The sequence below is a fragment of the Notolepis coatsorum genome (genome assembly GCF_963971535.1).
Source record: "Notolepis coatsorum genome assembly, chromosome: 15".
NCBI lineage: Eukaryota > Metazoa > Chordata > Actinopteri > Aulopiformes > Paralepididae > Notolepis > Notolepis coatsorum.
In genome coordinates, this window is record NC_140179.1 from 41,861,291 (window position 1) to 41,887,771 (window position 26,481).

At 42.3% G+C, this 26,481-nt stretch overlaps 1 protein-coding gene across 1 annotated transcript in view; it reads right to left on the reverse strand.

Annotated features, from left to right (window-relative positions):
- Positions 1–4,454: 4,454 nt before the first annotated feature.
- Positions 4,455–26,481, reverse strand: part of gpr37b (G protein-coupled receptor 37b) — a gene marked incomplete at its 3' end in the record, with an annotated part of 59,722 nt that continues 37,695 nt past the window's right edge. The window contains exon 2 of the mRNA XM_084330372.1: positions 4,455–5,267. Coding sequence (XP_084186498.1) covers positions 4,455–5,267 — 813 coding nt within the window. The remainder of the gene's footprint in view (positions 5,268–26,481) is intronic.

Below are 26,481 nucleotides of genomic sequence, written 5' to 3' on the forward strand. Positions count from 1 at the left end.
AAACAATACCCGGCCCTGTACAGTACAGTACCTGGATCCTCGTAACGATACCCAGCCCTGCACCTGGGTCCTTGTAACGATACCCAGCCATGCACCTGGGTCCTCGTAATTGGTGTTACATTTCATTTCACTCAGGCTTGTTAAAGCACCCATGAATCTGGAATTTTTTTCATCGTTACTTATTTTCGCTGTAAATTTAACCGCTAGAATTAAAGGCTTGTCACACAGATTTTTTGTGTGCCTTGGAATAGGGGTGAGTGATACGATGATCTTAGATCATTACCAGGGTAAGATTTCGTCATATGCATTCAGAGATCGTGATATAGGCCATTGTTTTTGCCCAATCCATGTTTAGTTTCTATTCATAACTTTCACTGACTTTCACTCTGACACTGGTAGTCGTACTTGTGTTTAATGAGCTCAAGTGCTTTTAACCTTCTTTGTTTTTTAGGCCTGTACATTAAAGGCTGCAGTCAGAGTACTACATTGATACCATTTGGTTTGTACTGGTCAGTAACTTTCAAAATAGTAATAGAAAAGCAAAGTGAAAAAGATTGTGATACATATTGTGAATCATGAACATTTGTAGAATTATTGTGATATGACATTTTGGCCTTATTGCCCTGCCCTACCTCGGAGTAGGGATGGGAAATGAGTCACGTTTTCTCAGATTGAGTACTTACGTGAATCACTCGAGTAGTGCTCGAGTAATCGTTTGGGAAATCTATTTTTAGAACACATCTTAAAGAGTGTGGCAGCAGCAATAACAATGCACAGCAATATACCGATGCTTAATGCATATTGTCAGTCAACCATTTGTAATAATTACATTACCTCCACTCTGTCTGCAGCATGTCTCTCCGCTCATGGACAGGCATATTTCTTCTGTATCAATAGTCTATGATCGCTACGCAAAGTGGACGACATGTTGGCACAATTTGGAAATGCACAAACACGAACCAAGGCTTTCTGCCTCTCAACTAATCCAAGCGCAGTATTTCCATAATGTCCGAACCAGCTCTGAATGCATCTGACACGGAAAAATGCATGCTGTGTGCTACACGTCCAAAAGGCAACTCCAGCACCCGACTCTCAGCGCATTGTCCTGACTGCATGTCCGAAAAGGTCTTTAGGTAACACTAAGCGTGGCTGTATGCCGATGCAACAAACATTTCATGGTAACATTAGCATACCATCCCTATAATCCTCCTTACTCTCTCATGCTCCACACAGCTTCTAGTATTGTCTTCCTCACAACTCACGCCTTGCAGAATTTCAGTGCAAGATTTCAGAGTGAGATTTCTGTTTCAGTGGCACAAACTAGCACTTTTGATGGACGTACTTAGTGGTAACCAAATATATTTCTTTGAATTGAGTTCCCTCAAAAACCACTTGAGTTCAATTGAAATGGCGAGTACTGGAGTAATGGATTACCCTACCTTGGAATGCTTGAGATTGCCATTTTATCAAAGATTATTTTATCCAAACAGAAATCCTACCGATTCCAAACTGAAAAGGGAAAAAGTAGCACTTAAATCCTCTGTCTGAGTGACGGGCATGTGGAGGCCCCAGACATCAACTACTCTCATCCATCTGCAGTAAAGAATGCTGTTACTTTAGACTGAGATGACATGTGTTCAGTACTGCAGTGTTCCACTAGGGCTGGGAGGTACACTGACTACGAAGGTATTTTATATTGAATATGAAGGCATCTTTACTGAATATGAAGGTATTTTATACCGAATATGAAAGTATTTTTACAATACCGTCATCCACGATATAGACATATTGTAAAAAAAATAATACATAAACTGCTGTACATTTTTTGCTAATAGAATGTTTTTACCTCACAGCATTATTAAAAACGTAAATAAATTAGACAATTTTTAATTAAATAGCACCAAGACAGTTGTATTACAAGATAAAGACCTAAAAAAAAAAGAAATGTCATATCACATTGTAATTTGTACTGGAAAACAAAATTCTGTCAAAATACTGTTATACCATCCAAATTATTGGCATATTAGATTATATTTTGGCCATATCGCCCAGCCCTACGTTACCAGGCACTGAGATGGGTTTTCACTATGGATGCACCGATACTGGTATTTGATATCGGTCCGATACTAGGCTAAAATAGAATATTAGTATTGGAGAATTTCCGTGACACTAAAATCCAATACCAAGAAACACGTCTAACGCATTTTTGACACGTTAACTCTCAAATTGAGATAAATGTATTAAATCTCAATGATCTGTGTCCAATGACCCCAAGAATTACCATTAAAAGTTAATTACTATACTGTATAAGTAATGGATCGGTTCGGTACTCTGTATCGATATCGGGACTGAAAAAGTTGTATCGTTGCATCCTTAGTTTTCACTTCTGTTGACCATCCATTGATTATACTTGTCTCAGGCATGACCAATCCATCACAAAAAGCACTTTGAAGCTTGTTTTTACCCAGGTCTGATGAGCATCAGAGAAAAACAGATTTACAGCACAGTATACTTGTAAATGTATTCACTGCAAAGCCAATTCATTGGTTCTGGTTAAAAAAAAAATACTGTAATCCTCACACTAAATGTTTACGTAGCTGTCTCCCTTCCAACATGGCCACATGTAACTATCAGTAACCAGTTTTGAAAGATAATCCCTCATTTGTGTACAGTGGTAGAGTATGTCAAACACTGTAAAAGCACAATATTACTGTTCCACTGTAACTTGTTTACAAGATCCAGTAATAAGACACCAAATTATTACATTTCTCACATATCAACACTTGGCAATCATCGTCTCTTCCAGCATGGAGGGAACATTCCAAATATTTTGTGCAAGGCCTTTATCGCTAAGGATATTATATTCAAGAAACAATAACTACATATTGACTTGAATATAAATACCCAAATGCAGCTGGATTACCTTAAATTACCTTTTTAAATTGAACCGCTTTTACAGTGTTTTATTTATTTATTTGAGCACCAGAGGAAGTGTACAGTATATACAGCCCAAAGAGTAAGGCGTGACAACGTGACAGTGTAGTCCAATCCACTCAACACTAATCCAGTCCCTTCACTGCTATCGCCCTTCTAATCCACAGCGCTCCATTTCGTTCCGTTTCAGTCTTTTCCACGCCAATCTGTTTACGGTCATGTTTGCTGAGGCCAGCCCAGTCAAGTTCTCCATGGAGTTCTCTCAGTGTCTTTGGGTAAATTGTTGTCGTATACATTAGTGTTCCCCCCAGAAATGATGCAAGTCAAGGGGTGTTTTCTATACTTTTCCTAACCGAAGAGCCACCTTATTGTACTGAAGCCCCGCTAATATTGAGTCCACTTTTACATTGACTGTACATTTAGTAGATACAAGTTTGTAAACAGTGGTGTGTATATTGTACTTCCATAGGCAGTGGCCTGCAAAGTGATGTGAGTTTAGTGGCATGCTGTATTTGACATTGTAAAATATACAACAGGGTTCCTCCCTCTAAAGCTTTCTCTACCGTATAGCTAAAAACCTCTGTTGGAGTCCATTAAGTATATTCCTACCCCTGGCCTAAATTATACAGTTGTACAGTGTTGTGATCCTAGTAATCCATAATAAACCTGATTGAAAATAGGGATGGGTGTCTTTGAATGCATATCAATATGCATATTATCTTCTATATATATAAAAAAAAAAATCCAGGTAATCGTTTAACCCCACCCTCCAAAAGAAAATAAAGGTGTGCAACGCACTCATGAACAAATAATCACAACAGCGACTGTTTTCCATCTATTAGTGAAATAAATAAGGAAACCAATACATTTATTGAACATACAGTAGAAGAAAGGAAAAACCTCTAAATCAGTAGGGCTGAATCAGGGCCATTGGCACAAACAAACCCATCAGCTAGAGACCAATACCTACGTCATTTCCAGTAGAGTACTCAAATAACTGAGCCCATCCCTAACTGAAACCCCAGACCCAACAGGGGGAAAGCAGAGATCAGCTGAAGGAGGACTCCCACAACCTCCACCATCTCTAGTCGAGGGAGAATATTTAGGCCTTAAATATCTGACGCGCGGCTGACTAGCGGTTGGTACTGACCGGCGTTGTGTTGGTAACCATTACGTTTTGTTCCTCTGATATTCCAACACAACCCATCATAAGAGCACTAGGTCCTTCCTGTAATTATGAATTCTCAGTCAACTTGGTAAAATAAAGGTTATACAGTTGTATAGAAACTGTAAATATACAGTATTATGAACGAGGATGAAAGGTAAGCATTTTGGGCCCCCAGCCTCCTGTCAAAGTAATTTGGCTGGTCGAGTATCTCTCCTTACCGTCTCCATTCACCATATTCAAATGCTGGTCCGGTGAAGACATAATTCACCGGCCCGGGTCTGTAAAAAAACACTAGCAGTGACGGGTTAAGAGCGGACTAGTAACCTTTCATCACAGACAGCAAACAAGACTCTTAGCAGTTGGAGCCGGCGGGGGTGTAGTTGCTGAGCTCTCTGCGGATGGTGCTGAAGGGAGACAGCTCCAGCTCCGTGGTGCACTCGTGCTCGTTGTCGTCGCTGCCGGTGCCGGAGGAGGGACCGTGGTCGCAGCAGCAGCAGCAGCAGTCCAGGAAGGCCCTGCCCAGCGGGCGGCAGAGGAGCAGGAGGAGCGCCGGAGTGACGGCTGCCCGGCAGAACAGCAGCAGCTGGGAGAGGAGGTGGAGCACTGCCATGGTGCGCTCCGGCACGCCCGCCGCCATGTACGCCGAGACGATGTTGCAGATGTTCTCTGGGACCACGCAGGCCCCGTAGACTATGGCCAGCGCCACCACCGTGCAGTTCATCTGGCTCTCCAGGCGGATCTGCTTCTTGTTGCCACGCACGCTCGCCTGCTCTGCGCGGCGGATCTTGCGCGCCGTCACCAGGGAGCACCCGATGGTGAAGAGGGTGGGGAGGCAGAAGTAGCAGCCGAAGCACCACCACAGCCGTGCGCCCTCGTAGGTCAGCCCCAGGACGTACAGCGTGTCCGGCAGGGAGGTGGAGATGCGGATGACGCAGCGCTCCACCAAGGGCTCGTCCGGGACGCCGGTGTCTTCCGACACCAGCTGTCTGATGAGGAGCTCGGGGAGAGCCAATAGGAGAGCTCCGATCCAGATGACGGCCAGCTTGGCGGTGGTGGAGGTGCAGTTCTCGATCATCTCGTAGTACATCTGGACGTTGGTGGCGGCGCGGAAACGGTCGATGCACAGAGCGCACAGGGTGAAGGTGGTCACGCCCAGAGACGCCACCTGGAGAGAGAGAGGAAGAGAGAGAGAGAGAGAGAGAGAGAGAGAGAGAGAGAGAGAGAGAGAGAGAGAGAGAGAGAGAGAGAGAGAGAGAGAGAGAGAGAGAGAGAGAGAGAGAGAGAGAGAGAGAGAGAGAGAGAGAGAGAGAGAGAGAGAGAATTAGTATTTGGGCGATATTTGGCAATTCCATTGAAGGAGAGAGAGAAAGGGATAGGGAGGGTGAGAGAGACATAGAGTGATAGAGAGAGAGAGGGAGAGAAAGTGTGTGATTGCATCTGGGCCCACAGTGTGAGGGTTTTGAATTCTGGTCAACAGAAAGTGTCTGGCATCTGTCCAAAAACCTGTGGGGGGGTGTGTGTGTGTGTGTGTGTGTGTGTGTGTGTGTGTGTGTGTGTGTGTGTGTGTGTGTGTGTGTGTGTGGGGGGGGGGGGGGGTGGATACAGATTGTAAATAACAATTAAGTCACTCTGTATTCTTCACCAGTAAATCAAGCCATGGGATATACTATCACAATCAGGTTTGACTGGGTCACTTTCTGAATGCATTCCCTTATAGTTAGAAGTTACCTGTTGAGAAACATATTCAGTAACTTAGGCTACTCTAAATATCACAATATAAAAGTACTGTAATGTAATCTGGATACTTTCAGTTACTTTTGGATGTAATTGTAGTAAAATTAGTAATACACATGGCAAAATCACAACCAGTGTATAATTAATGGTTAGTGTCATTAATGGTTTCCTCTGGCAATTCAAATGCCTCAAGTGTTCCCATAGTAGCCTATATACAGCTCATCAGCATAAAGTCTGGGTATATAGTAAAGTCAAAACAACTGTAGTAGGCTATAGACAGCTCATCAGCATAAAGTCTTGGTATATAGTAAAGTCAAAACAACTGTAGTAGCCTATAGACAGCCCATCAGCACAAAGTCCGGGTATATAGTAAAGTCAAAACAACTGTAGTAGGCTATAGACAGCTCATCAGCATAAAGTCTGGGTATATAGTAAAGTCAAAACAACTGTAGTAGCCTATAGACAGCCCATCAGCACAAAGTCCGGGTATATAGTAAAGTCAAAACAACTGTAGTAGCCTATAGACAGCCCATCAGCACAAGGTCTGGGTATATAGTAAAGTCAAAACAACTGTAGTAGGCTATAGACAGCTCATCAGCATAAAGTCTGGGTATATAGTAAAGTCAAAACAACTGTAGTAGCCTATAGACAGCCCATCAGCACAAAGTCCGGGTATATAGTAAAGTCAAAACAACTGTAGTAGCCTATAGAAAACCCATCAGCACAAGGTCTGGGTATATATAAGGATAGGACAGCTACTGAGAAACTTTGCTTTTAAACTGGAGCATAAGATAAGATAAGATGACCCTTTATTAATCCGCTTGGGGAAATGTGGGTGTCAAAGCGGGGGGGGGGGATACAGGGGCGGGATACAGAGCTTCACAGTCCTATACAGTCCAGTATCTATATACACTATAGATACAATATAAAATATAAATACAAATACAATATAATATAAAAAAGTACAAATACAGATAGAGGGTAAGCTTGTCTAAATCTGTTAGTTAATCTAAAATCTTTTATGTATAAAATAATGTCATCTGCGTATAAGGATATTTTATGTTCCTCCTTATTCATTTTCAGTCCTTTAATGTGAATATTGTCTCGTACACATGACGCCAGCAATTCAATCACCATCGCGAAGAGTGAACTCGACAGTGGGCATCCTTGTCTTGTCCCTCTCGTTAGTGTAAAAAAATCAGAGGAAGCTCCATTGGTAATGACAGCTGCTTTAGGATTTTTATAGATTGCTTTAATCCAAGCGATAAAGTTTGGTCCCATATTAAGCTTGTCAAGTATAGAAAAAAGAAAGTTCCATTCAACCCTATCGAAGGCCTTCTCTGCGTCCAGTGATAGGAGCAGAGAAGGGCTCCGACTGGTGTCGAAATGGTTTATTACATTTAAAAGTCTCCTTATATTGTCAGCAGAATATCTCCCTTTTATGAAACCTGATTGGTCTGGATTAATCAATTTAGGCAACATATCTTCTAGTCTTTTTGCTAATAATTTGGTTATAATCTTGTAATCGTGATCTAAAAGACTAATAGGTCTATATGATGAACAATTTAAAGGATCTTTGCCACTTTTGTGCAATACTGTGATATGTGCTAGGTTCATTGATTGAGGGAGTATTCTATTGTGACAGAAATTATACATCATTGCCATAAAAATGGGATGAAGTTCAGTCCAAAATTCTTTATAAAATTCAGCAGAAAAACCATCTGGTCCTGGGCTTTTATTTATGGGCATTAACTTAATTGTGGCCAGAACCTCTTCTTTTGTAAATGATGAGTTAAGGTATTGCTGGTCTAATTCAGACAATTTTGACAATTTCTTATTTTGTAAGTACTGGTCCAGTTGTTCTTGTGAATGAGAACTTTGGGATTTGTAAAGTGTATTGTAGAATTCAAAGAAAGCTTGATTCATCTCTTTAGGTTGATATGTTATATTATAATTGAGATTAATTGCTTTAATAGTTCTTTCAGTTTGTTCTTTCTTTAATTGATGGGCCAGTAATTTACTTGGTTTATTGCCAAATTCGTAATGCTTTTGTCTAACGTAATTAATTTTTGTTGTAATTTCGTTTGAAATATTAAGGTTTAATTTGGCCCTGGCCACAATTAATTGTCTCCAATTGTCCTCTGTAGACGCTGTCTTATGAAGTGCTTCACATCTTATTACTTCTCTCTCAAGTTCTTGTGCTTGTGCTCTTTTTACTCGCTTTTTAAATGAACCATATGAAATTATTAGTCCTCTTAAAGTGGCTTTTGCAGCCTCCCAGATAATGTTAGGGTCAATGAGGGGGTCATTATTTTCCTTTATGTAGTTTGTAATCCATGTTCGCGTTTTTACTTTAAATTCTTCATCTTGGAGTAATGAATTATCAAATTTCCATTGTTTGGTGAACGAGTTGTTCCTATTAAACTGAATAGTCATGCATATTCTGGCATGATCTGATAAAATGATTGGGCTAATTTCACATTCCTTTATCATGTATATATATTTTGAGTAAATAAAGGCATAGTCTATTCTACTATATGAGTTATGTACATTTGAGAAGAAGCTGTAGTCTTTAATGCCTGGATGTAATTCACGCCAGACATCAATTAGGCCACTTTCTGCACATAACCCTTGAAGAACTTTTGAGGATTTGGAGCTATGGTTAGTTTGACTAGACTTATCCAATGCTGTCATTGTCAGATTAAAATCTCCCGCCATCACTCCAAAACCTTTACAGTTTTCATTGAACAGCAACACCATGTCAGACATAAATGTGGGTTCATCGGCATTGGGGGCATAAATGTTCAAAAAAGTAATGGATGTTCCCCAAATGCAGCCTGACACCAAGACAAACCGTCCGTTTGGGTCTGTAATTGTTTTTTCTACTGTAAATGGTATTGTTTTGTTAATCAAAATAGCCGTTCCCCTGCTATGACTTTTATATGATGAGAAATAGACCTGACCTACCCATTCTCTTTTTAACTTTGCGTGTTCAGTGTCTGACAAATATGTTTCTTGTAAAAAAGCCACATCTACTTTGTTTTCTTTTAGAAGGGATAACATTTTTTTCCTTTTAATAGGATTTCCCAAGCCTTTAATGTTCCACGAATTTATAATTATATCTGACATGGTAGTTGGTGCAATCTTTGAGGAGTATCTATGACTGTTTATACAACGGCATGCAAATTTCTCGATTCTGATTGGCCATTCACACGTCTTTATTGGCAACAATCCACGGTCCTGGGCTCAGGACCCGCCCACAACCGAATCACATAACCCTCCCCGGCTCACTCCGGGAGAAAACAAGATCGCGGACAACAAATGGTTATGTTGAAAGCACCATAACGACTAAATATGAAGCGATTCTGTCAAGGGGAATGTGTTAGTCCTTTAAACAATGTTGGATGATGTAATTGATGGGTCTTGACTCAATCTAGAACAAAAGAAAAATCGCGGATTGATTGATAGATTAATTGATTGATTTAAATTTCTTCCTTCCTACTTTCTACTGACTGCAGCGTTCTCTCTCACACACTGTCCGACGCTGGCGTACCCACAAACACACACACACACATACACACACACACACACACACACACACACATACACACACACACGCACACACACACACACACACACACACGCACACACACACACACACACTCCTGTCTGCAACAGCGGGGGAGTCAGACTGAGAGAGAAGCAGCGCTGTTTTAAGTGAGCATGGTCTATTGAATTGATTGATTGGTTGATTGCTAATTTTATTACTGTACCCCTGGTTTCCAACTGGTTAAGTTTAGGCTAAAAGAAATAAATAAAAAAATAGGGCGAAGAAAACGTTTTTTTCCTATAGGGCAAAGAAAACGTTTTAATTTGTTTTACCTACTTTATATTCTGCATCTGGTAATAAAACTTTCAATCAATCATTCCAATAATACACAGTTGGATGTGTTAGTTGGTTGGATGCACTTCAAGCTGCTTCCACATGAGGCAACTTCACTCAATCATTCCAATAATACACAGTTGGATGTGTTAGTTTGGTTGGATGCACTTCAAGCTGCTTCCACATGGAGTTGTGGGAACTACTTTTTCTGGCGGATGGTTTTTTCAATAAATCTTCGATTAATGTGTGTTTATTGTATAGAAATAAGGTTGGATGAATCTGGCAGTTGTATAAAAGCTTTACACCACGTGCAGTCGTGATTTGTGACCAATAAACCATGCCTAGGGGGGTCTAACGACCCTCGGCTGCGCCTCGGGCCTAACAACCACCCCTAGGCATGGTTTATTGGTCACAAACCACTCCTGCGTGTGATGTAATGCTTAAATACATTTGCCTCGAAAATATTGCCATTGCTTTTATTAATAAACATGACCAAAAAACAAAAACATAGAACACAAAACATACATAGAATACACATACATAGAATAAAAAACATACATGAAATACATCAACCCACCCCAGCCATGGTTTTCTGAACCACGACATTTACCCCCTTACTCCTAGTAGGCCATAGAGAAACAATAATGGAAAAAACAAAATAACTGAAAAAGAATTAAATCTTTCTTATATTGGCCCCTGGAGCTCTTGTCTTCAGTGTAATAACTTCCTTTTATTTATTTGTATTTCTCTTTACACCCCCTCCCCTCTTCACTTCCCCCCATGTTGTTAAATATGAGTTGGTCACCTGATATTACTGAATGGTGAGGGGTGTTTCTTATTAGGCAGACCTTTTTTTCTTTTTCTTTTTTTTTTCTTTTTATTATACTGCTGAGAGTTCTCCTCTCCACATACTTTTTACTAGTGATGCACCGATGTGAAAATTGTGGCCGATACCGATAACCGATATTAATATTGCTGTTCTGGCCGATACCGATATTTACCGATGTCGATATCTCTGTATAGAAAACACTTTTTTATGATAATCAAATAAAGAGCTATTTTCCAAAACGCATAATTTTTTTTACTTTTGTAACTTATTTTCAGAAATGACTGATATTTTGAAACTATTTAAGGCCAAAACATGTAAAAAGAAGAAAAAAAAGATTAAAAAAAAAAAAAAAAAAAAAGAGATTAAATTTTTTTTTTTTTATATATATCGGCCCTATCTTGATATCGGACCGATACCGATGTGTAAAAAAACGGCCATATCGGCCGATATTATATCGGCGGCCGATATATCGTGCATCACTACTTTTTACCATTCAGTCATTGTGACCTTCTAATGTTTGAGAGAAAAATATCAGTGCAAAACAGATGCATGTTAAATTCGTGCCATTCCTTGTACCCCCCTCCCTTCCTTTAGTTATGGTATCGTCCGTATGACGTCACACGTTGTTGCAGGAAGTACCGCTGCCAGACAGTAAATATACACGTTGAGGAGAAAAGAAAGAACAGCCGATCGCGACTGTATTGGCAAATCAATACCCCTTCCTCTGGGGTTTCAAAGTCAAGTGATTTGTCCGTATTATAACAGTCATAATGAGGGGGTGCAAACAAACAAAAAAAAACGTAAATGTCATCTTCTTACCTCCACCATGGGTAACGGTTTACGAGGCAAACCTCAGTCCAGCTCGTCGGCGAATGATTCTGCCTCTTTTGGATCGTCAAACAGGACAATTTTGTTTTTATGGAGGATTCGAAGCCGGTGGGGGTATGCAAATCCTCGAAACATGCCCTTTTCGATGAATATCTTGGTCATCCGGTCGAATTCTCTGCGTCTTCGACGTACCTCTGTGGGCAGGTCCTGGCGAATGGTGAGTTTGGCTTCCCCCTCTGTGATTGTAGATTTCTTTGCTGCTTGTAGGATCAGCTCTTTGTCCCCGATTCGTAAAAAGCGGATTAGGACTGGTCTGGGATATTTCCCAGCGTGTGGTTGTGATTGTGGTCGCGCTGGGCGAAACACTTGTTCCAGGTCGAGTGTTTTTTCCAATGAAAGCTTGAGCCAGTTGGGTAGTTTGTGCTGAATGTACTCAGGTAGAGTTTGGTTACCCTCCGATTTCTCTGGAAGCCCCAGCAAAACCAGATTTTTCCTCCTCCCTCTGTTTTCCAACTCATCCGTTTTCATCTCCATTGTTCTCAATGTCTTTTCGGCTCGGTGTAACTCTCGCTGGGTTGTTTGCAGGTTGTCCTCTAGTGCAGAAATCCTCTCTTCCGCCTCATCCAGGCGCTGCTTGTGTTTGTCGACTGCTTTGTTTGTTTTAGTCAGTCCTTCTTTAATCGCCGATACTTGGTTTGTCACCTTTTCCAGACGAGTATCGATACCGTCTAATCGGCCCAATATTGCAATGCGTTGAGATTTTAACTCTGACATAATTTCGACCAGAGTGGGGTCATTGTCTGTTTCAATTGTTTGGTCGTCGACATCTGGTTTGTTTCGCTGGCCTTTCCTTGTTGTTGTCATCTTGCAAATCACCACGTTTTATCAAAAGCCTTTACTTAATTTAAGTTGAAACAAAATTATTGAAATTGTCCTTGAGTGGAGGTAAGAATTGCAAATTTAATCACTGAGACAGTGTAGAGCTCTTAGTTCAGGCAGCCATCTTGTTTCCCAGCAGCCCTCTAACGTTAATCTAAAATCTGAATTCAGTCTGGTTTCAGTTGAGTTGATTTCAGGGTGTGTGTTTAACCTCTTAACGTTCAACATACCATATACGATACACCACCCCCGTGCGGGGGATGCGTGCACTTTGTGCTCGTCTGCCTTCTCCGGGCTGCATTTTTTGCTGATCAACCACCACACTCAACCTATTGCGTGCTTCGGGTCTCGAGTTACAAGACGAAATATCTGCCGTGCGTCATTGGACAGGCCGCTCCGTCAAGTGACCACATCCGACTGTATACGGTCCCGAACTAGCCAGTCGCTGCTGATGGCGAAGATTATTAACCACCGCTGTAGCCAAGGAGCGTCTGCTCCGAAAGCGATCCGAGACGGGCGGGTGAGAGTGTCTGAATTAATGGGAGTGGACGGCCATTTTGGATAATTACGCTGAATTATTGCGGTACACACAAAAAACTAATTTTCCATGGGACTTTTCTAAACTTTCTAAACCGTTATGTTTTTCAGCTCCTACAGTACCTCTCTAAAACAGCCATCTGGCAACAAGTCAACACCAAAATAAGGAGCAAATATTTTATTTCAGTGCATTCAAACCTCTGTTTCTCTATTACATTAGCACTCAAAGTGATTTTTCTTTATTGTGTAAGAAACTTCAGAATGTTACCTTTCAAAAGAGACCAGACTCATGCATGTGCTATAACTATAACGTATAATACATCGCAAATTACTTTGGGTATGCAAATCGCTTTCGTTTTATGCTAAATGTGCCCTAAGCTTAAGGGGTTAAAACTAGGTCTTAAATACTTCGAAGCTTCAATGCATGGGATTCGATTATGAAAATACAATTTGAATATTAAAAAATGTATAAAAAAATAATATGTAATTTTTTTTGTTGTTGTGCAAAATCAACTCTGCCTCTCTTTGTTAATTACAACAAGCAATGCTGTTTGTAACCCTTTGGAGGCCAAACCCCGAGATAAGTCGGTTAACTTGCCATGCTCTGGGCACCAAACTCGAGAAATCACGGGTTTTAATCGATATTTCTTTTATTCGCTATATCTATAATTTTTCATCCATCCAGCCTGACGTTATCATTGGGAATGGGTCTGAGCTCGCAAAGGACAAATACCGTCGCCTAATGTCTCCCGGATGGTATTGCACATCATTGGAATCCCTCTGGCTGGGGCTGTGCATCAATCTAAGAAGTCCGGTCCAGGTTTTCCTTCTCGGGCATGCAGTATCGTTATAACACATTGACTGGGGACACTCGGAGCAGCGTGGATTATGTATTTTGGACTATAACGTTGGATCAATAAACGGGATCAATATTTGGAATGGCGATCAGGAATTGGATTAACCTTTTTGCAGGACATCAGATGTGAGGTAAGGACTTTATCTTACGAATCTTGGGTTCCTTTAACCGCCATCGGAGCGCGTGTGTGTGTGTGAGGTTTGCGCAGACCAAAGTACGGAGAAGTGATTTTTCAGACCCTGCTTCTGTTCGCCCATGATGACACATATAATATCGATAATCTAGCGTTTATTTGAAAACGATTCATAAATCAAGCGACAAATGGCACGATTTCTAACTAAATACATTGAAGCTCGATTAGCTGGAGTTTATTGAGATGAGACAGAACGCTCTAGAAATATATTCATATTCATCACGGTATAAAACGGAAATGTATGTATGAAATCTGTATCTGTTTTGTGCATGTTGACTGGAAGCAACTCACTGACGATCACTGTGTTATTTAGATCTATTGCTATTATATTTGATATATTTTAAGCACTCGCAAATAAGTCCTATCCTACATTGGATAAAGCACTGGCGCTGAAGGGCCATCAGCGCCCTCTGCTGTTGGCGCCGGAAGTGTTAAGATGAGGTCGGACTCGGCACTGTGTTCATTGTGCTGCTTTTATAAAGCCTCAAATGATGGCTTACAATATTTCATGAAAGCAAAGTGTTTCGTTTGTCTAAGATTTAAAAAGGTTTAAACTTTACAGCGCTGACAAAGTTGAACAAAGTGCTGCTGTACAAGTCCCACAACATAAAAAAAGATTTTTATTTTTATTTATAATTTTTAATTTTTTTTGAAGCTTCGAATTAAAATAGAATCTCGGCCCCGAAGCTTCGAATTCCCAAAAAATATTCGAAGGTCAGCCCTAGTTAAAACTGCCCTTTTGTTCTGATAATTGAGCCATTAACCCCCAGAGTTAGGTAACCCAAAGGTGTATGACATCAGTAATTAGTGATGGAGATTTAAATGCGTGCTGGATAAGCGCTAGCGTAGCGTCAATGTACGAGGACGGACAAAGAGGAGTTTTCCTGTGGGAGTTCTCCAAGGGAGAAACCGACCAGAGTACTAAGTACCCCATTATCCTATTATTCCTCTTTGTCATTTCTCTATCTCTCTTCCTCCCCTCCTCACCTGGGAACCTCACCCTTCATCCTGCTACTCACACCTATCCCCTTCAACAATGTGTTTCCTACCCATTCCAACACTTTCTTCCACCAGACCAGCTTCAAGCCATCCACGCTAGGCTTGAGCGGTATCCTTTTTTTCACACCGTTATACCTTTATCACATAATACCCCGGTGCACGGTATTTGACGGTATGACTTTTCATTTTCATCAGCGGGGGGGGGGGGGGGGTGGCAACCCGTGTTACCAAGTAAACAAATCATCGTCAGCTCTCAGATTGGTAGTCAGAAGCCCGCAACGTTAGCGTTACTGCGTTAGCATCTAGCCTTGGCAGACTATTTGATTCGTTAAGGGCTCGAAATTGCATCAGTTTTGGTCATATGCTCCCGAAATGCTCCCGTTGTTTGGCTACTTCTATGTGCAGTGAAAACTACTCGAATGCTTTATAACCTAGTCATTGATTTAGTTCAGGGTAATCTAAGATTAGCCGCAGAGCTAACGCTAGTTAGCGTGAGCTAACGCTAGCTAATCAAGCTCAGTAGCTCACAGAGAGAGATAAACAGCTGACATCGGATAGTACAGGACAATACAAATACAATAAAAAGGCGGGTGGGGGCTGTTGTGTAAACCTTGTACTCTTTAGTTCACATATAATAAGAGACAGATTATTTGCTTGCTCCACCAGTGCACCACTCCACAACAACACACACCAACTCTCGTCACAACGCTTTACGGTATTTTCACAGCACTGTCGCAACATTACCGTAAAACATGAACACCGTTGTGACCCACTCGCTCCACTAGACTGGTCTCGCCCTCTGCTGGCGCGTGTGTGCACTACACTCCATGTGTGCACTACACTCAAAACTCCGTTTCACTGTAATAGAAGCTGAAGCGCATCTGTGATTTTGACGGTGACGTCGGTATTTCTAAATACCCCGGTATATCGTAATACCGTCATACTAGGGCTGGGCGATATGGCCTAAATATGATATCACGATATTTTCTGACCTTTCGGCGATACACGATACACATCACGATGTTTTTCTTTTTTACCCCAAACAATTCATTATGAGGCTTACCAAGACAGTATTTGAGTTTGCAAGCTAACATTAAAGACAAAATAAAATACCCATGCATTTAGCATTTTTATATTAGATTTAGATTATTAGATTATATATTGCATATGAGATATTATATGATTTAGATATGAAATATGATGAATTGAAAATGGGGGACCCTGATGTAAACAAGACTAAAGTCTTTCTCTGGTCTGCATCCCCTTAACAATTGTATGTATTGAGCTGTACTGTACCCATTCTGCAATATGTTAAAGTTTTAAATCAATCAATCAATAAATAGCATTTTAGCATTTTTATGAAACTACTGTATATATGTATGTCTCTAAATGTTTTGATGAATTGAAAATGGAGGACCCTTATGTAAAAAAGCCGAAAGTCTTTTTCTGGTCTTCATCCTCCTGTACTGTATTGTACCCATTCTGCAACCTTTTAATACAGTTTTCATTCATTCATTCTGACGGAAACATAATCATTTTGATTGACAGTCGAGTCTGCCAATGACGTCACACCGCTTGCACCCGCCCTGCTGTTCTTAGCACCAATCGGCAAGCGTTTGACTTCCTGAATGTCCCGTGTGCTAAACATCAACAAAGCTACTAACGTTAGCTCCCCGCGGCCGTCGAGTAGGAGACCAGTGCTTGACTAAATGAGGCATAATGATTTTACTACAACGAATGTTATAATAAAAGCCTTTCCATACATCTGTCTGATTGAAAACTTTATTAACAGACCGCGGAATGGGCATATCTCAGCACAGGCTGAGATATGAACGAGTAACGTGTGGACAGATTGACGCGACACAATCCTCTTGGGCAAAACATCACGATATGTTCCTGAATGTCCCGTGTGCTAAACATCAACAAAGCTACTAACGTTAGCTCCCCGCGGCCGTCGAGTAGGAGACCAGTGCTTGACTAAATGAGGCATAATGATTTTACTACAACGAATGTTATAATAAAAGCCTTTCCATACATCTGTCTGATTGAAAACTTTATTAACAGACCGCGGAATGGGCATATCTCAGCACAGGCTGAGATATGAACGAGTAACGTGTGGACAGATTGACGCGACACAATCCTCTTGGGCAAAACATCACGATATCCACGATACGTTGAAAAAGTGTATCGTTAATGAACTGTACCCGATATTTATATAATATCGTCATATCGCCCAGCCCTACGTCATACCGCCCAAGCCTAATCCACGCCAGTTTTGGAGCAATGCTGCAAACCTCGCCTACCCCTCCATGTGCCACAAATATACCTATCACTGTACGTGGAGGCTCATGTAATTGTCAATCAGCTGTCAGGAAAGCAGACTTCATTACTGCCTACACCCATAGTCAAAACCTCCAGCTTCTGGCTCTTACTGAGACCTGAATAACGCCAGATAATTAGACAACACCGGCAGCCTTATCTACTAGCTATAACTTCTCTCACACACCACAATCTTCCTGATGTGGTGAAGGCACTGGTCTCTTTACCTCTCCCTCATGGTCTACAAACTCAATATCACTTCCATCTCTGTCACTCTTCTCTCGAATATCATGCAGTATCTGTCTCTAACCCATTCAATCTCACCATTGTTACTCTCTATTATCCTCCAGGTCCCCTCGATCACTTCCCAGACGAGCTGGACATGTTTCTAAGCGCTTTCCCTGAAGATGTCACTCCCCTCCTTCTAATGGGTGATTTCAACCTGCCTGACTCGTCTCAGTCAGACACAGTGGTCTCTCTCCTACAATGCTTTGACCTGCCTATCACTGTCATGCTTCCGACTCCCAAAGCAGGCAGCTCCTTGGATCTCATATTATCCCATAAATCCAGCATCATTAACACCACAGTGACTCCCCTCCATATATCTGACGACTTCTTTATCCACCCCAACCCAATCCATCACAGTCAGATGCAACCTGCGCTCCCTATCCCCCGCCACCCTCTCCTCCGACATCCTATCCACTCTACCTTTGAGTGAGACTTTCTCTGCTCTCCTCACAGCAACCTCCAGCCTCCTCTCAGCCCTCTCAACCTCCTTCGACAAGCTCTTTCCCCTCGCCGAGAGGCCTGCCCGCCATTCCCCACCCAGTCCATGGCTGTCGGATGCAGTGAGAGAAGAAAGACAGGAGCTGAGAGGCCAAGAGGAAGTATAGAAAGTCACGCCTCTTGTTAGCTCCAAAACCATTACTACTGCCAATCAGGGAGCGAAATTAACTTTTTGACTCACCGGCCAGTGGCGGGTAGATGGGAAGAATCTACCCGCCAAGCATATTTCTTACCTGCCAACTTTCTTTTGATAACATTTTTTTTTATTATTATTTTATATAATTTTTTTTTTTTTTATAAAATATATATATTATATAATCATACTTGTGATTGTGTTATCTGCGAGACATCGCCACCTCGCTGTCTGCAAACAGCTCCACTGTCTGTGTGTATACTCGAGTGGCCTCCAGCTCCAGTAAGGATTCTCCGGCGCTGCAGCTGGACCCTAAACGCTACATTCAGCATGCAAAAGGATTCTCCTGCGCTGCACCTGGACCCTATTCAGCAGCCCTCACTCATGCGATGTAAGCCAGGGACTCGAATACGCATGTTGTTGTTGTAGGACATTGATGTCAGGAGCTTTCTGTAGCTACTGCTGGATGGCGTTGGGACAACGCCTCAGTGAACTATTTAGTTTACTGCGACATTTCGTAGTGACTGACTAGTGAGCTACCTAGCCAACGGAGGTATTATGCACTGGACTATTGCTGGAGCAGTTTTTGATGTCGGGAGCTATCCGTAGCTAGCCGGCTGCATAACGTTACACAATGCCTCATGTATTAAACTAAGTGAATAGTTGACTGGGTCATTTTGTAACGGTAGCTAACGTTATCTCACGAAGGTCCCACACTGACTAGACTAATGTCACGGTGACTGTCGGAGGCAATAGCCTCTGTTTACATGCAGGCATACAGAAACAGGTGGGGAGGGGTAGCAGCAGCAGCAGTGCGCGGTGACTGTCGGAGGCAATAGCCTCTGTTTACATGCAGGCATACAGAAACAGGTGGGGAGGGGTAGCAGCAGCAGCAGCAGCAGCAGCAGCAGCAGTGCGCGGTGACTGTCGGAGGCAATAGCCTCTGTTTACATGCAGGCATACAGAAACAGGTGGGGAGGGGTAGCAGCAGCAGCAGCAGTGCGCGGTGACTGTCGTTAGGCAATAGCCTCTGTTTACATGCAGGCATACAGAAACAGGTGGGGAGGGGTAGCAGCAGCAGCAGCAGCAGTGCGCGGTGACTGTCGGAGGCAATAGCCTCTGTTTACATGCAGGCATACAGAAACAGGTGGGGAGGGGTAGCAGCAGCAGCAGCAGCAGTGCGCGGTGACTGTCGGAGGCAATAGCCTCTGTTTACATGCAGGCATACAGAAACAGGTGGGGAGTATAGCAGCAGCAGCAGCAGCAGCAGCAGCAGCAGTGCGCGGTGCGATGCATGTCTGTGCTGAGACAGCGAGTGAGAACTCCGCTAAAGAATTGGATCATGATTTTCGGTTTTCACATGACTATTTGATTGCCCGCCACACGGCGGTCAGACCTCTCAGTGGGAGGCGCCAAACGTAAAAACTGAGTGCAAATGGCGGGTGGCGCTCTCTAGTTTCGGTCCCTGCTGCCAATGCTTCTTTCTTTCACCATAAGACCGAGGCCTCGGCTAAGAACCTTCGCAAACTGCACGCCACCTGGTCTACCGACCACCAAGCCTCTTCAACTCATTCAGAACGCAGCCGCATGTCTGATCTCCAACCTACTAAAGACAGCCCACTTCTTAGGGACCTGCACTGGCTCCCCATCGCTGCACGAATCCGCTTCAAGGTCCTCGACCTGGCATATCACACAGCGAAGGGAACGGCTCCCGCCTACCTCTGGTCAATGGTCTCTAACTACACACCCTCAAGACCTCTCCTACATCCTCTGGCCGCCTCAGACCCCCTCCTATCCAAGCTCAGGGTGGGTCATCAAAGAGAAGCCGCCAATTCTCAGTCCTCGCTCCACAATGGTGGAACAAACTTCCCACCAGTTAGGACAGCCAAAACCTGCCATTGACTAAAACACACTTGTTCAATCAATATCTGAAATGAAAAAAAATATATAATAATAATCCACTAACCTTCTTACTGTCTTATACTATCATGCACTATTCCTACTATACTAATATGTCTTTACTACTATGCACTTAAGACTGCAGCACCCAAGTTCCAGCACTGTTTGATGAACATTGTTACTCAGCTGTAAGAGTTGTACCCTTCCTGCTGACTTGTCATACAGAACTTGTAAGTCACTTTGGATAAAAGCGTCAGCTAAATGACAAAAAGTTAATGTAAATGTTATAGTAAAGTCAAACAACTGTAGTAGCCTATACACAAACCATCAGCACAAGGTCAAAACAGAGAACTTCACTACTCGTCCACACTCACAACAGGCCACACTCACAAAGTGATATAAGAACAGATTTCCTCTTATTTTATTCTTAACTAGCATTTTTTCTTACTTTGTTCTTACCTGGGATTCAGCAATGTTTTCTTATTTTTGCTTTTCTCTTAGGCAAGACCAAAATGTAAGAGTGGTCAAGAGCACTCTTAGATGTATGCAATACTCTGGAGCCTCAACTCAGACACAACACACACCGGTCAAATCATGTGCCTCCACACCTACAAGTTCTGAGCGCAGTACGTGTGTGTGTGTGTGTGTGTGTGTGTGTGTGTGTGTGTGTATGTGCTCGTGCACTGAGGCTGCCGCACTAAGCCATTTATTTATTTATATTTATTTATTTATGGAGCATTTATTTATCCACTCTGGTTGGACGGTGTATTGTACTTGTGCTGTATAATAACAATACATTTTAATCTAATCTAATGTTGAGAACAGTCGCAAATCGCTTCCTGTTGAATGGATCAGCATGGTGCAGATGCAATGCCGAACCTCTGCTGTTTTGCAAACCGCCCTCGCTGCTTTGCACACGCCTCATTCGCCTTATAAGGAGCTGGCGGGGTGTGTCTGTATGCAAATATATTGAACGAGAACGTGCATTTCAGTTTAAGAATGAGGGGGATCTCATTCATCTCATCATCATTCAACACACCTGTGTAAGAACAGATTTGGACGTTAACACTTTGAGTGCCAGCGACGTGTTATGTCGTTATTTCATGCCCCCCGTTGAGTGCCGACGACGCCAATTTTTGTTTTCTTTTTTTATTAGCGATCTGAATTCATATTTTATCAACCGAGTCTCCCGTTGGTACAGCAGCCGCTCTAGGAGCTCCGATGGGAAAATACCGCCCCCTATCATCTATCCCTGTGTAACTGCAGGCCATTCGATTACACTGGTGGATCTGTGGGGGGGGAGCCTACTGGCTCCACTATGCTGGCGAGGGATCTGATGAAGAGGGAAGTGATCGCGAGATGGAAAGCAGCCTGGAATATATATTTACAGCAGCCAATAATCAATCAATAAACGCGATCGATATTTGGAATGGCGATCAGGAATTGGAATAATCTTTTTGGAGAACATCTGATCTAAGGTAAGGAGTCTATGTTACCAGTTTTCAGAGCTGTTTTCACTGAGATAACAGTGTGTCCCGTATGTGTATATGTGTGTGTGTGTGTGCTGTTGAGGAAATAAGATAATCGATTTCTCAGCTCGCTTCTATAGCGTGCATAAGTACACATATACTATCGATAATCTAGCGTTTATTTGAAAACGATTCATAAATAGGCCGATAAATGACAACGTGTCTAGTGTATTCGAGAATATTCCAATAAATGCCGTTTATGACGGAATCTTTCTATTTTCCTGACATTTTCGAGAAAACGATAGCTTTTCGAAATGCTATAAAAAGGATATGAACCGATTAAAAAACAATCCGTTTCGACAATGTTGACTGCAAACAAGTCATTGATAAGCGACGGGCAGATTAGACACATAGCCATAATTTTAAACATAGATTATGCGTTTTTAACGCTATAATTGAAGTGGGTGGTGGCATTAAAGGGGGTAAAAAGGAAAACACGGCCGGCACTGAAAGTGTTAAGAACGGGTTGATGAATGTGGCGGTGGATTTTTTTATTTTCCCCTTAAGATACAGTTAAGAAAAAATATAAGAAAAATATAAGAGAGAGTTAACCCTTTATCTGCCAGGGATTATTCTGAACATAATCACCTCTCTGCCACCACTGTAAGTCTATGGAGATGTTCCCCTTCTTTCCAGGGCTATAACTTTTTAAATTGTATTGCTAAATTGACATTACTATGGCCCATTCAACGGCAAGTATCTATCGTTTAGGATGTAGCAACGTTCTACTTTTTCATTCACACATTCATACTAAAATACGGTCTAATGTATAAATATATTTTTATCGTTTTCTGCAGCATTCCATAGAACGTGAGTTATAGCTATAAATACATATATTAGATCATCAAATGTAGTTTGATACCGACGTCAGATTACAAATTTCAATTGTACAAGGTCCTAAACGTCATGCCTCATCATCTGCTGGTGACCGGAGGGGGGGGGGTGGTTTATAAGTCCGTGGCCCACGTTAAATAATTTATGTAGTATGGGTCATATATTGATCAGAGCAGTTTGTATCGAAAATAATAATCAAACATGCTGAAACTCACCGCAGCTTCCTCTGACCATTGGGTGATCAGCGTGGAGCAGAAAGATCGCTATTATGGGATGTTGATATATGCGATCCATTTCCAGGTTGTATAATACTATATACGTCCAAATCATGTTGTTTATCGAGTTATTAGCAACGGATCGCTATCCAGTGTATCAAGCTGGAGTCCCGCGAGCGATAGCGAGTGGCCGGACGAAATATGGGTGAGCACCACTTCCGGCCGCTCACTTCCGGTTTTGGCACCTCGCCGATCGGCCACCAGATGGCGGTCTTGCACCGTTGGAGAATTGAGAGGAGCTCTACAGCACACGTCAAGTCTCCGTGGGTGAAATATGATTGCCATGACAGATTTTTTAAATATTGATCTCAAAGACGCTGTACGACGTCATTGGCAGATTACACATGGCGAGGAATGACGTCTACACACGTCATTGGCGATTAAAGGGTTAAGAGAGTATTGGTGAATGAGGCCCAATGACCCAACCCCTTATAAAGCCACATTGTCTGAACAGTCATGACTACATGCTCTCCTCTCCATCACCTACCATAACACCACTCTGAACAGACCAGAGCGATCACATACACACTCCCCTGTGATATAACATACACCCTAATGACACTGTAATGATTCCACGTGTGAACAGAACACTTTGCACCGCGTTGCCTGGCGTTAGTCGAAGACTTTCACTGACGCAATTATCGTCTCTAAAGATATTACAAGTTAACCAGCCTCTCCTCCTCTCAGCTACAACATCTGCTGGATTAACACTCGTTTGGCAGAGTGACAAACTGGGATAAGATTCCCATGCAGCTGGAGTTTGTGAGTTTGCGAGTTTGTGTGTGTGTGTGTGTGAGAGAGAGAGAGAGAGAGAGAGAGAGAGAGAGAGAGAGAGAGAGAGAGAGAGAGAGAGAGAGAGAGAGAGAGAGAGAGAGAGAGAGAGAGAGAGAGAGAGAGAGAGAGAGAGAGATTTTTTTTGATTTTAGAAAAAACATTTATTTACATAATTCTCATTACAATGTGTGTCAATGCAATTAAATAACTACACATTATATCGGGCAACATGTGTCCCCATCATACTTAAAACCACATGAGGTCTCACATAAAAAAAAGTGCTAAAATACAACTGTCCTTCTGCAACACAACAAAAAACGTCATTGATGCTCCACCCAAACAAAAAAAAAGTGTCCATATTTCCTTTCAACACATATACCTCAGCAAGAACAACATATGAGCAACCCAAGAAGGGTCCCGTCAGTCCAGTTTTGTCCGTTTTGATTAGGCCTGCCGCGATAAGCAATAAATCGATTAATTGCTGCGATAATTAAAATGAATGCAATGATTTTGACGGGCGCGATTAATTGCTATTTGCGCGTTTGTTTTAATGAGGCGGAACCAGTGCCCCTTGTCAGTCACTGTCCGTGTTGGGAGGCGGGCCGCTGACGTTACTAGAGTACAGCACGGGAGCTCCGTGGGGCAATGCCACATAGCTTAACTACATTTCTCAATAGTGTTGCTCCTTTTAACCAAGTAGCATTATTTGTAGTGTAACGTTAGCTATTTTTAGACCCAAGTAGTTACTCGCTACTGCCCGGAGAAACTGGACTGCTAAATAAAGATGAAAGATAGAGCTTTGATTCTCATTCCATGCTAACAACATTAGCTAAATAGCTAACAAACGAAATACAACGTATAGCATAGCTACAAGTACAACACAGAATAACGTTAATACAATTACATGCATCATTGTTTACAATGAACGGGTGGGGCTAGTCAAAGGACTGGACACGGGGACAAGTTAAACATGAATTAATTTATTATAACACTCCGGTAGTTTCGAGTCGTGCTGCAGTGCTTACGCACCACAGCTATTCTATTATATACTGCTTTGACGCTTCCTCCTCATCGTTGATTGCCTGTAGTAGCTGCATCTAACGTTAGTAGCTAACGTTAAAACTAACCTAAAGTTAGTTGTTCACCAACAATTTGTTTTATCATTAGCTCAAAAACAGAACCGGACGAGACAAGTTGTCGGCTCATATGTTCTGCTTAGGATAATCACAACAATACTTCCGGTCCGGTCGGTGGGCTTCAAAATAAAAGTCTAAAACACCGGAAAAGACGGAGCGGTGGGCTTCAAAATAAACGTTTTGGGAAATAAATTTCTCAAAAAAAATTCTCTAACCGGTCGCAATAATATCGCTTATCGCGATATTTTCGGGGGCAATTAATCGCCCAGCAAAATATGTTATCGTGGCAGGCCTAGTTTTGATATTCAGCACATGAAACAGATCCCCCTCATCAGGACCCTCCGTTCCACTGAAATATTCCTGCAACAGGTATTGTCCCCCGATGCTCCACGCTTAGGTCCAGCCCCAGTAAAGAAGCCACTTCCTCTGTGTGGTGAATTTCTGGCCCGGCTACATCCACTACATTTTTCAGTTTCACCGTCCCAACTGAGTGCAGACGCTGCCCAACTCAATCAATCAATCACCACCCTCCCGAATATCCAGCCGTGCTCCATACATCAGAGGCTCCTCCATACAGTTAGTTAAAAACATAGACTTTAAAGGTTCAATATTGAGCGTGGAAAACTTAATATCACTCATAATCTCCAAAAGGAGTGCACAACAGATAAAAAAAACACAGGATCCGTCCTAAAATACCTGGACTCTGGTTACCCTTCATTATCCGTTTTATTGAGATTCTGTACAATTTTCCTCAGTCTAAAAACTTCCTGGGAAGTGCCCCATTGTTTTTCAACCTCATTTGAGTTCTTGCTGAAATAATAAACATCTCCTTATCTTCAAAAAAATCTCCAACTTTGACATTCTTCAAGTTTTTTGTTGTGTGCAGGAACGTCTGTATCTGCCTGACTGCATAACGTTTTTTCTGTTGTGAATCAGACACTTGAGAATCATTGGGAAACTCATTTTCCTCAGAACTTGTGCCCTCCTCATCCTCGCCCATGCTGGACTGAGAGGAAACTGTGCCTTCTACATCCTCCTGAGAGCCACTGTTGCCACTTTCTTTTTCCTTTTCAAATAATAAAAGTACATTTTCTCCCACCCCTCCATCACTACTTCCCACCACGTCATCCACTGTCTGACTGTTTACATTGTCTACCACATTCGGCTTTTTCTAGGGATGCTCGATATTGGCTTTTCTACCGATACTGTAACTGAGGGGTACAATTCCCTGACTGTATTACTAGATATGATACTTACTACCACTACCTTTGTACTTAATATTCGGCCACCCAGTACTCGGCATAAATATATTATGATGAACACTGTCACGTAGATGAAACGGATCCAACACAAATGTACGAATTAGAAATAGGTATTTATTTCTACACAGCGATGGTGTGTAGAGCAAGCACTTAATCAAATCAATCACATTTATGAATGGGAATTAGTATGCACTTTTATGGCAAGAGTATTCGTCGGTATATCAATAGAGAATGTCCAATCTCTGAAGGCGCAGGTGGTACATATACGACCTGGAATAGTTAAGGAATAACAGCAATGGTACTTTAATGATTATAGACTGGATACACTAGGGGGGGGGTTAATCCAGTCGCTTGTAAGCCGACAGGAGTAGGAAGGGGGGGGGGGGGTAGAATCCGGCTGCCTCATCCGGCCAAGGGTATCCCAGGTGAACCCACTGTAGTGCCGTTCAATGCGCCGGCGATCCTTGGACCACAGATGAAAGCAGATGGACTCTTTGTGGGCCGGCGTCCTCCGGTCCACGGAGGAGAGACGTGAAGCGACCTCGTCTTGCAGAGCGTCTCCTCACCTTGCGTCCTCTCCAGGGGGGGGGGTTCCAACACACGGCAGTGTCGGGGGTCTTTATCCATGGAATAATCAACGTATACAAAGCATAATCCGTGCCGGGGAAGGCGGGCTGTCGTCGGTAGAATAATC